At 32.7% G+C, this 12,442-nt stretch overlaps 1 protein-coding gene and 1 long non-coding RNA gene across 2 annotated transcripts; one reads left to right on the top strand and one right to left on the bottom strand.

Moving 5' to 3' along the window:
• Window positions 1–893: 893 nt before the first annotated feature.
• Window positions 894–2,346, bottom strand: LOC146923964 (uncharacterized). Its single transcript, XR_015010945.1, has 2 exons — window positions 2,127–2,346; window positions 894–1,618 (listed from the first exon to the last, which is right to left on the bottom strand). It is a non-coding gene; the product is annotated as an uncharacterized LOC146923964 (long non-coding RNA).
• An 8,168-nt stretch (window positions 2,347–10,514) lies between these two features.
• LOC146923963 (uncharacterized) lies at window positions 10,515–11,854 on the top strand. The gene is made up of 2 exons (XM_085711799.1): window positions 10,515–10,898; window positions 11,570–11,854. The coding sequence occupies exons 1-2, from the start codon at window positions 10,515–10,517 to the stop codon at window positions 11,852–11,854; spliced, it is 669 nt and encodes a 222-aa protein (XP_085567925.1).
• Window positions 11,855–12,442: the final 588 nt, after the last annotated feature.

The following is a 12,442-nucleotide window of genomic DNA, read 5'->3' as shown; positions in this document are numbered from 1 at the left end:
TTTTTAACGCTTAATTTTGGAGATTATAAATGACTTTTTTAGAGGTTCAATTATAAATGATGTCCCTTCAAAAAAAATTATTGATGATGTTGCTTGTAGTATTTGTTTATCTAAGAATAAGCAATAAAAACAGTCCATTGTTTTTTACACTTAATTATAAAAATATTGAAGAAAATATAACAATGTGCTTTCCAATTTTGTATCCTTTTGTTTTACTCATTTTGAAGATAAATATTAAATAATGACTAACTGAAAAAATTCAAAATATAATTATATTGATAAAATATTTTTAGTGTAATTCATTAAAAATATTTATGATTGTGGGTATTACTTCTTTTCATTCTTTTTTTTTTAAAAACAAATTGGGAACATGAAATTAATTTTTATCAAATATTAATTTCTATCCTTCAAGTTACCAGATAAACAAATATTAATTATTTATAGAAAAATACTTAGACATATCGGTTTAATTTTTTTGGGCTTAATAGCAGTTTTCGCCCCCTAACTTTCACGAAGTTGCGATTTTGGCTCCCTAAGAAAAAAACTACAAAACTGCCCCATAAGTTTTGCAGCTGTAGCAGTTTTGGCCCCCCAAAGGCCAAAAAAATAAAATAAAAAATAACACGTGACACCTCACTTAGGGTGTCACGTCAGCGTAAACCGAGTCAAAATTAGTCTTGGGGGCCAAAACTGCAACAAGTGCAAAACTTAAGGGGCGGTTTTGTAGTTTTTTTTTTAGGGGGCCAAAATCACAACTTTAGAAAAGTTAGGGGGCTAAAACTGCTATTAAGCCTTTTTTTTTTTTACCAAATACATATCGGTTAAATTATTATCTAGCCTTGTTATAAATTTATAATTGATCACTGAAACTATAAAGTTCGTAAATAAATACATAAGCAATGACAATATTGGGATCATTCAAGAAAGGTCCTTCCCTTTAGAAAGATAAATATCAACAAAGATCATAACAAAATTGAACCATCAAAATGAAAAAGAATAAAAATTATATAGAAGATGAATAGAATTAAACCAAAAATCCATAATATATTTCCCTTGTATATTTGGACCTAACCTTGCCATGATGGCTTTTGAGATTGATTTTGTTGTTGTTGATCATTCATGCAGTTTCCAATCCCTGCAATACTTAGAATATCACTATGTGACAATGGCCTAAGCCCCAAGAAATCTCTTGTCAATCCTTCATTTCCACCACCACCGCCGCTCCCGCCACCGTCATTGGTGGTTGTTTTAGAGATTACTTTTTCATCATGCAAGTTTTGATCTTTCTTTGAATTCATAATGCCACCAAACATTTCATCAAAATGGGTTGCTTCAAATCCAGAAGGAGATGAAGAAGAAGAAAACATAACATCATGAATATTATTAAGATATGTTGAAGTAGTAGTAGTTTCTTGTGTGCTTTGTTGATGTTGCTGTTGTTCTTGTGATGATGACAACAAATTCAAACCAAAATTACCAGAGACATTATTGAGAGAATCAACTTGGTGGCTCTTAATATTCATAGTTGGTGAAGAAGCAGAACCAGTTCTATTCATTGTTGCACCCATTTGAGCTGCTTTCTGCAACAATGCAGTAGCTGACATGTGTGCTGAAGGTACTGTTTGGTAAGAAGGGAGTGTGGGACCAGGAACATGAACAAGACTAGGGTTAGGGTTTTCTTGATGATGTTGTGCTTGTGATGAAAATTGATTATTTTGAGAAAATATTGATGATGATGATGAGAGATTATCAACATTATGTGGGCCAAGCCAAAAGGTGGAATTTCAGAAAGGTTAAAACTTTGATTGTGTTGCTCTTTTTTCAATAATGGGAGGATGTTGCTCTTTGTTCTCTATAATATTGAAAGAGCAACAATTCATCATATTTGGCTCTTTGCCCACATAAATTGAAAAAAGCTCAACAAAGAGCCTAATATTATAGCCAAGGTGGAATTTCAGAAAGGTTAAAACTTTGTTTATGTTGCTCTTTTGAATACGATGATATATGATGAATTGTCAAGATGATTTGTCCTTGTGAGATACTGATTCTAGCACATATTTGGCTCTAAATTCTAATATATTTTGATGTTATTAATATTACAGTAAACATTGGAATAGATAAGGTACCTGACTATTACCATCTTCAAGTGAGATGGTACCTGACTATTTCTTGAACCTGAGATAGGAATAGATAAGGTACCTGAAGAGAGAATTGTTGCTATCCAGTTGCAAAAAGTTTGGTTGAAACCAAATCACTTCAGAACTTTCAATAAAAAACTCCAGTTAAGGGTGTCAAATTCTTTATGAATATCTATTTTCAGAACAATGTTTCCAGCATAAGACTTCTTATGAATAAGATTTATGGCTTCATATGCTAAACATATACATACCTTTATATTCCTGCCTTGAATAAATCCCTTTTGATTCTTTGAGACAATAGAAGGTAAAATATGAGCTAACTTGTCAGCTAAAATCTTTGAAATCACTTTGAATTTGAAGTTAGCCATATCAATTGGCCTATATTGCTCCACAAAGTGTGCATATTGGTCTTTGGGTTAAAAATCAAAGTGTTGGCATTGTAATTTAGAATTGAATCCAATCATAAACAAAAAACAGCAAAACTACTTCAATGACTTCTTTTTTCACAATCTCACACTCTCCCAATGACAAAAGTACGGAACAAATATATATTTGTCTTTGATCAATATAAAAAACTCAAGAAAATATATTTGTCAATAATTCATAAAAAATATATGACAAATACTTGAACCTTAAAATCAAATCCACTTCAAATTACAAAAGGTAATCCTGACAATTTGTTGGTATTCAAAATCAAGCCATGATAACTATAACCATTACGTTCAATTTTTTTATTTGTTCAATGAAAAATATTTTTTCTACTATTTATATTGTTTAATTTTAATTATATCAGATAAATCTTATGTTATGTCCTCGTGATCTTAGCTCAGTTGGTAAGAACAATGCATAATATATGCAAGGTGCGGGGTTCAAATCCCGACCACCATAAAAAATAAATCCCGACCACCATAAAAAAAAAAAGATAAATCTTATGTTCTGTTTCTTTAATTTATAAAACATATTTTTTTATAATATAAAACAAAAAACATATTTTTTTATAATATAAAACACATTATTTATTCTATATTTTACTAACACTTAACAAATAACAATAAATCTTTAATTTATAAATCCCGACCACCATAAAAAAAAAGATAAATCTTATGTTCTGTTTCTTTAATTTATAAAACATATTTTTTTATAATATAAAACAAAAAACATATTTTTTTTATAATATAAAACACATTATTTATTCTATATTTTACTAACACTTAACAAATAACAATAAATCTTTAATTTATAAAACATATTTTTTTATAATATAAAACACATTATTTATTCTATATTTTACTAACACTTAACAAATAACTATAAATATATATTGGTTTCATTAAAGGGAATATAGAATTTTGGAATGACTCTTTCATTCTTCCAATTATACCCTTAAACAAATTTGTCTATGATAATATTAAATTATATGTTGGTTTCATTAAAAAAGAAAAGAACTTTACCCACAGACACACAAAAAAAAGTTAAGAATTTATAGTATTCTATACTTTTCTATTCTTCTATACTAGATATCTATACTATATTTTATTATGTTTGTTTGTATAATTTTGATTTAAATTTTTAAATTTTTAAATATTAATTGAAATTATTGATATATTGATTTATAAACAAAATATTGTCAAGGCATAAACAAAATTATTTTTGAACTCAACATATTTTAGTCTGCCTGCATATAAAATTAAGATAAAATAATGATCATTTATTGTTTATTCTAATAGTAATTAGTAACATCATAACATAAATGTATAAATGATCTGTTATGTAAAAGAAACATTGTTTTTATTACGATAAAAGAATATATTTAAAAACTACATTTTTCGTAAAAGTCTCCAACTTCTCCTTCTATTTTCCCTTCTTTAATGAGAATTTTTGTTGAATTTTAAGAAACTCCTCTTGATAAAGCTACATATAATTTACCATGGTTGAAAACATGCCGTGGAAAATAGATTCCGACATGGAAAATGGTCTGCCCTTGTGACTTATTTATGGTAATAGCAAACCTTAGTCTAACAGAAAACTGTTTTCTACTAAGCACAAAGGAAAGTCCGGAACTCATTGTTTTTAATTTAATTCTGGGCAATAATGCTCTTTTTCCAGCATTACTTCCTATTAGGATTTCCACATTTAACATATTCTTAAATAAACCACGACATAACAATTGTGTCACATTACACAGGCCATATCTAAGGTCTATGTTTCGCAACAACATCAAAGGTGCACCTTTTTTTACCTTTAAAATATGTGGTGAGATACTTTCTTGAGCAATTGAGTTTAGAAATTCCTGTTGATATAAGTTATGAGTATTCCCTTCAACCTCGTCAAATGACAACAAATTATTTTCTTCTCCTGGAAATTGATTGATAATTAATATTTAATATAGTGCTAACAAACCAAAATATTTTGAGTCCTTATATTTTTTTAGAGGATTTAAAGTTCAATCTTTAACATTATTTTTTGCTCACGTTTGTTACTAATATTTTTTTCTAAAGGATTTAAAGTCCAATCTTTTACATTAATTATTACTCACGTTTTTTTTTTGACAAATTAACATTAATTATTGCTCACGTTTGTTACTAATATTTTTTTTAGAGGATTTAAAGTTCAATCTTTAACATTATTATTTTTTGCTCACGTTTGTTACTAATCTTTTTTAGAGGATTTAAAGTTCAATCTTTAACATTAATTTTTGCTCACGTTTGTTACTAATATTTTTTTCAGAAGATTTAAAGTTCAATCTTTAACATTATTTTTGCTCACGTTTGTTACTAATCTTTTTTTAGAGTATTTAAAGTCCAATCTTTAACATTATTATTTTTTGCTCACGTTTGTTACTAATCTTTTTTAGAGGATTTAAAATCCAATCTTTGACATTATTTTTTGTTCACGTTTGTTACTAATTTTTTTTAGAGGATTTAAAGTCCAATCTTTAACAATATTTTTTGCTCACGTTTGCTACTAATCTTTTTTTAGAGGATTTAAAGTCCAATCTTTAACATTATTTTTTTCTCACGTTTGTTACTAATCTTTTTTTAGAGGATTTAAAATCCACTCTTTACCATTATTTTTTACTCACGTTTGTTACAGTTAATCAAAGGTTAAGGAAGAGTAACTTATATTAATTAAATAATAAAATAATATGAAAATATTGTTTTTTGTCAACGGATATGAAAATACTTGGCAATCTTTGTCGGTTGTACTGAGGGGAACAACACAGATGTACAACATAAAATCGGCTGATAAAAAAGTAACATGAGTTTTTGTTTTGTGCTAGTTTTTTGTGAGTTTGATTTTTGGTTAACGGAGATAAAAGAGGGTTAACGGGAACGATTAGTGACATGATTTTTTTTTGTGGTGGCCGGGGTTTGAACTCCGAACCTTGCATATTTTTTTGCAATGTCCATACCAACTGAGAGGCAGTGACATGGATTAGTAATCCACGTGTTATTTTATAATTGGCTAACAATAAGAACAATTCATAAGGAATTGTGCGTAAGTTTTCTCCTTAAATTAAATTTATTATTATCTATTTGTTACATGTGTTATTTGTATTTAAAATTAAATTAAAAATTAAGGGTATTTTTGGAAAGAAAATTCCAACCCAAAAGTGTGCTGAAAGTGATAGTTTTCTTTATATATAGTATAGATATAAAGGGAACACATGATTTTTAGGGTGACTTTTTCATATTCAATTATACCTTTAAACAAATATACCTATAAGAAAGCTTTTTTTTTTTTTGACAAAAACCTATAAGAATGCTATATACTTGATGTCATTCAAAAATATAAGAAGTTATATTATATTTTTTTCAGGGAAAGTTATATTATATTTGTTATATTATTAGTGTCATTAAAAAAGATAAATATAGACGTTTTAGTTGATTTTAATAGTTTAGAGACCAAATTGGTGTGAAAGAGTAATTGTTTAGATACTAAAATGTTTGTTTATTCATTTACGACTACAATGGTTTTTCCGCTTCAATTCAATTAAGTTCCAAGGTCAGCGATATTTTAAAGTGAAAAGGTAGATATAAATAAGTAGATATTGCTCTAACTTACCACTCACAATAAGAAATCTTCTTTGCTTTTGTTTACAAACCAAGATTGGTTATTATGGAAACCATATTGAAGATGTTCTTGTAATTTTTGGTGTTATTTGTTGTTATTGAAGGTATTCTGGTTGGCAATGAACAAAGTTAGTCAAACATATGTAAAAATACTTAATATGATAAAAAAATAAAATAAAGTTTAATATTATTTTTTGACTAAAAATAATTATTCTTATATATTATCCTAAATTAGAGCATAATAAAATACGAAAGTATTAGAAGTTAGTCAAACATATATTAAAAAAAATACTTAATATTACAAAAAAGACAAATTAAAGTTTTCACATTATTAAAATTTTAAAATCTTTTCAATTATAATATTTTCGAGAGGATTCAGTCATTTACCTATAAATACGAACACATTGCTCTAACATACCACTCACAATAAGATATTCTCTTTGCTTTTGTTTGCAAACCAAGATTGGTTATAATGGAAACTATGTTGAAGATGTTCATGAAATTTTTGGTTTTATTTGTTGTTACTGCAAGTATTCTGGTTGGCAATGTACAAAGTTTAAAACCTTGTTGCGTAGAAGGACAAATATGCGAGCCACCTGTCTGTAAAAGGTATCCATGTTGTGATCCTCCAACAAGTGAAATGAATGAAGCCCTAAAGCTTTGCTTCTCTTCTATTATGTTTATACCAATCATCAAATATTTTACGAAACAGAAGTCCATATCAAATCTCATAATTGTAATAATAAGATTGGTGAATAAATTTTATGTTATAATCCTCTCCAAAAAAGATTATGTTATCATCACATACAAATACATTTCGTTTGTGATCTGCTTAATTATATAAATTATATCTTATAATTCGTTTGCTATTGCTTGTTCAAAAAAAAAAAATTGTTTGCTATTAAAAATAGGCAAATACAGTTAAAAGTAAGGGAAACTTGGAAGCTATGAATCTTGTAAATTGTGAGGAAACATGATAGCTTGCTCCAAAGTAGTAGTACCAAAAATAATATACTTTCAAAAAAGAAACCCCAGCATTCATAAAGTCATGATATTACATAATCAACATTAGCAACTTCTTTTTCCAGAAAAAATAGTAATATTAAGATGGAAGCCATGATATTCCATGTCTTCTACTTGTATTCTTCCTGCCATCCTCCCAACTTTACCATTTAATTCATATTGTGCTACTATTTGCCTAGCTAATTGGAGAAACTGACAAACATACATAAGCATCAAGTTCCATGTAATAAAGTTGGTTCTACAATAACAAAAATGAAAAGGAAAAAAAATTGAAGCTATTAATAATTTAATCAAACCAAGATTAAACATGAGAAGAATAGAGCATAAATCAAGTCAATGCATCGACTTAAATTTCAAATTTCCATCTCAAATTAAAATATTAGCTTGAGCAACATGAATTTAATTTACTTCTAAAAATATGCAAGAACAATAATTAAATATAATGAAAAACCGATGCCATGGTGCATTAATGGGGAACTATAGTCTCCAATTAAAACGACTTTGAATAGATAGTCGTATACATGATCTATTTTGTATGACATGGTGCTTTTAATTAACTAATTAATTCTAAAACCCAACAAAAAAACACCAAGCAAAATGATGCAACAGAAAATCAAATCTTGTAATTAAGGTTATTAATTTTTGTTAGAGGGAACATGGAAGATTCAAATTCAATGTGTCAAGTTTTTGCAAAGGAGAGAAGAAAAAGCACATTGTTTTCACATCCTCGCGCAATAATGGCAAGAGCGGAGATCTTAAGGCTGAAGCTGTACACAATCATTCTTCACAATCAGGCACATTAATAAAGAATAAGAAGAGTGGATTTGTTAAACATTCCGTTGGATTTATGAAAAGAATTGCTTTGATGTCGGCTACGGATCGCAAACAAGTTTTACGTATCTTGAAGAAACAGAAGCGTAAAAGGAAGGGAGGGGTCGGTGACCATTTATCCAAGGCAGCAACTAATTCAAATTCTCATTTGTCCAATACTTCAAATTCTTCTGTTAACAATGATTGGGAGAACTGGGTGCATTTACATGGTAAAGCGGACATTGTGGCAGCGGATGTTAAGACTTTGGGTAAGGTAGTGGGGGTGAAATATCAGCGTGATACTGTGAATAGTTTTAATTTGCTGTCGAGGGAGGGGAGGAGAGAGTGGAGGGCAGCTGGAGCAGGCGCTAAGGTGGGTGGGGAAGGTGAGGGTAAGGGGGTGGATGTGGGAGAGTGTTGAGGGTGGTGGTGAGTGGGTGTGTAGGAGTGGAGGGTGGTAGCAATGAAGATTATTTCTTATAATGCGAGGGGTTAGGAGGTGGTGAGAAGAGGGTGGAGGTCCGGAGGTTAGTTAATGAGAAGCATCCTTTGTTGTTGTGTATTCAAGAGTCTAAGCTGACAACGATTAATGATTTGTTGGTTAAATCTTTTTGGGGAGACACTCCGTTAGGTTATTCTTATCAACCGTCAATTGGGGCTTCTGGTGGTTTGGTTTCTGCGTGGGATGCTTCCCGTATTGTTGTTTTCTCTTCTATGAGTTATGGTCATGTGTTGGTTATTAAGGGTAAGGTTATTTCGACTGATGAAGAATTTGTTGTCTTTAATGTGTATGCGCCTTGTAACTTGGTAGCTAAGAAGGAGCTGTGGGAACGGTTGCATCTTCTGGTTATCAATAATATTGATTTATGTTTGTGCGTGTGCGGGGACTTTAACTCAGTTTGAAGTATTGATGAGAGGAAAGGTAGGGGCACGATCTTCAGGCAGGGTGATGCGGACTTGTTTTAAAAAATTAAGGACATTTTACTGATTGATTTGCCTATTTGTGGTCGGTTACGTTATTCACTTGGTATCGTGGAGATGGTGTGTCAATGAGTAGATTGGACAAATTTCTTTTGTCTAACTAGTGGTGTGAGAAGTGGCCCAACTTTATTCAGGTCGCTTATCAATGGGCCTTTCCGATCATGTTCCAGTTATGCTTTACGTTGATGATGCTAATTGGGGGCCCCGTCCGCTTAGGATGCTTAAATGCTGGTCTGATTACACTAGTTATGCAGATTTTGTCCGTGCAAAATGGGGAACTTTTACCTGTCAAGGATGGGGTGGTTTTGTTTTAAAAAAGAAGTTGAAAATGATGAAAGCTAGTTTGAAGGAATGGCATTACCAACATTGTCAGAATTTGGATGGAAGGATGACGGAGGTAAATAATAAAATGTCGTTTTTAGATGAAAAGGGTGAGTTGTCCGAGCTGCTAGAAGAAGAGGTTAATGAGCTTCATAATTTAACAGTTAATTTAAACTTTGTGGCTCAGAATCAGAATAGTATCAATTGGCAAAAATCGCGAATGAATTGGTTGCGGGAAGGGGACGCAAACTCTAATTTTTTTTCATGGGTGTATGTCCAGTCGAAGACGTCAAAATGCTATTAATGTGGTGTCTGTCGATGGAGTTAGTGTGGAAGGAGTGCATAATATTCGCGCGTCTGTCTTCAATCATTTTTCAAACCATTTTAAGGTAGTTGATGCAACGCGGCCTAGAGTAGGGGGTCTCCAATTTTGCAAGTTAACTTATGGCGAGGCGGGCAATTTAACAAAACCTTTTTCTCTTGAGGAAGTCAAGCAGGCAGTTTGGAATTGTGACAGTTTTAAGAGCCCGGTCCCGATGGTGTTAGTTTTGGTTTCATCAAAGAATTTTGGGACTTATTAAAGGATGATTTTTTGAGATTTATGGTTGAGTTTCATCGAAATGGAAAGCTGACAAAAGGTATAAATTATACTTTTATTCATTTAATCCCAAAGGTGAATAGCCTGCGACAGCTTAATGATTTTTGGCCTATCTCCTTGGTTGGGTGTTTGTACAAGGTGTTTGCTAAAGTTCTTGCTAATAGGCTTCGATCAGTAGTGGGTAGTGTGGTCTCTAAATCCCAATCAGCTTTTATCAAAGGGAAGCAAATTTTAGATGGAATTTTAATAGCTAATGAAGTGGTTGATGAAGCAAGACGTTTGAATAAGGAGTTGCTCTTATTCGAAGTTGACTTCGAAAAAGCGTATGACTCCGTTGATTTAAGGTATCTGGACTCTGTTATGGCAAATATGAATTTCCCAACTATCTGGAGGAATTGGATTTTTGAATGTGTTGGAACACCAACAATGTCAGTGTTAGTGAATGGTTGTCCAACGGAGGAGTTTCCTATTGAGCGGGGTCTTCGTCAGGGCGACCCTTTGTCGCCATTCCTATTTTTATTGACTGCCGAAGGATTTAATGTGCTAATGAATGTTGTAGTGGGGGCATAGATGTTCAGTGGGTATGGAGTAGGGAAAGTTGGTGAAGTTCATTTGACACATTTGCAGTTTGTAGATGACACTCTCATTATTGGTGAAAAGAATTGGCAAAATGTGCGTTCTATGCGTGCAGTGCTGCTTTTGTTTGAGAATATTTCGGGACTTAAGGTCAACTTCAATAAAAGCATGCCGACGGGTGTCAATATTTCTGATTCTTGGCTGTCAGAGGCGGCTTTGGTGATGAACTGTCGTAGGGGAACCATTTCTTTCGTGTATTTGGGCCTACCTATTGGAGGTGATTCTCGAAAATATGCCTTTTGGAAACCTGTTGTTGATCGCATTGTCTCTCGCCTGTTGTCGTGGAATCATAGGTTTCTTTCTTTCGGTGGTTGTCTGGTACTTCTTAAAGTTGTTATGTCCTCTTTGTTGGTTTACTTTCTTTCCTTTTTCAAAGCCCCTGCAGGTATAATTTCTTTTATTGAATCTATTTTTAAACAAATTTTTTTTTTGGGGGAGGGGTTGTGAGGATAATGGAAAAATTGCGTGGATAAATTGGGAGTCGATTTGTACTCCAAAGGAGGATGGAGGGTTGGGGGTTAGGAGGGTAGGCACATTTAATTTATCTTTGCTGGAAAAGTGGTGTTGGGGGATGTTGGTTGATAAGGAAGGTTTATGGTACCGAGTCTTGAAAGCTCGATATGGTGAGGAGGGGCCGGTTGAAGGAGGGTGGCATGTATTGTTCGGCCTGGTGGCGGTCTTTGAGTAGGATTAAAGAAGGAATTGGTAAGGGTGTAGGAAGTTGGTTTGAAAATAACACTCGTAGGGTGGTTGGTGACGGAAAGGGTACTTTATTTTGGCATGATATTTGGGTGGAGGAAATTCTGTTAAAACCTAAATTTCCCCGACTCTTTGCGTTGTCTGTCAATAAGGAGTGTTCGGTGGAGGAGATGGTGAGGGTGTTGGGGGTGGTTGGTGGGTGGGAGAGTACGTGGCGTCGTCGTTTACTGGCTTGGGAGGAGGAGAATGTGAGGGAGTGTTCTGTGTTATTACATAACATTGTTTTGCAGGAAAATGTCAACAATGCTTGGCGATGGTTGTTAAATCCTTCCCATGGTTATTCGGTGCGCGGAGCTAATCGCTTTCTCGCTAATTCCGACGAGTTGGTGGATAGGTCTCTAGTTGACGACATTTGGCATAAGCATATTCCCTCAAAGGTGTCTTTGTTCGTGTGGCGCCTTCTTCGCGACAGACTTCCCACTAAGGTGTCTTTGTTCGTGTGGTGCCTTTTTCGCGGCTTGTGTGTCAGGTTGTGGGAATTTGGAAACAGCATCTCATCTGTTTTTAGCTTGTGACATATTCAGCTCATTTTGGTCTCATGTTTGGCTCTGGTTGGGTATAGATTCGGTCTCTTCAGATGATCTTCATCAACATTTCATTCAGTTTACTAATATGACGGGTTTTCCAAGATCAACACATTTGTACTTCAGAATCATTTGGTTTGCCACTGTTTGGGTTCTTTGGAAGGAAAAGAATGACCGTGTATTCCTAAACACGGCTTCTAATACTTCAACTCGAATTGCAAAGGTTAAACTAAACTCTTTCTTATGGTTGAAATCAAAATAGGGGTTATTTAGCTACAATTACCATGACTGGTTCATCCCCTTCTTTGTATGGGTATCCACTTGTAATCTTTTTTCTCTGTTTTGATGTTGTGGTGGTGCTTTTCATTGTTTCACACCTTGTTCTTGTAAATACTCTTGGTTGGTTTGCCTTTTGCACGCCTTGTGCGGGGTAAATCACAGTTGTTAATATCATATAGGCCAAATACCTCCCTGGGTCCTTTAAGTTTTACGTTTGTAACAGATAGGTCCTTTAAGTTTTTTAGGTAACAGATAGGTCCTTTAAGTTTCTAAGGTTTCAGATAGGTCCTTTAAGTTTCG

The sequence above is a fragment of the Medicago sativa genome, chromosome 5 (assembly GCF_051527215.1).
Source record: "Medicago sativa cultivar Bolivia chromosome 5, Bolivia_mono, whole genome shotgun sequence".
Taxonomy (NCBI): domain Eukaryota; kingdom Viridiplantae; phylum Streptophyta; class Magnoliopsida; order Fabales; family Fabaceae; genus Medicago; species Medicago sativa.
This window is presented reverse-complemented; position numbering and strand designations above follow the sequence as displayed.

What these genes read in the sequence shown, in the direction of transcription:
- LOC146923963 (XM_085711799.1), top strand. Translation starts at nt 10,515, where the DNA reads ATGTTCAGTGGGTATGGAGTAGGGAAAGTTGGTGAAGTTCATTTGACA. An exon ending in TTTCTTTCGGTGGTTGTCTG is followed by an intron (nt 10,899 to 11,569) that starts GTACTTCTTAAA and finishes ATTGTTTTGCAG; the next exon opens with GAAAATGTCAACAATGCTTG.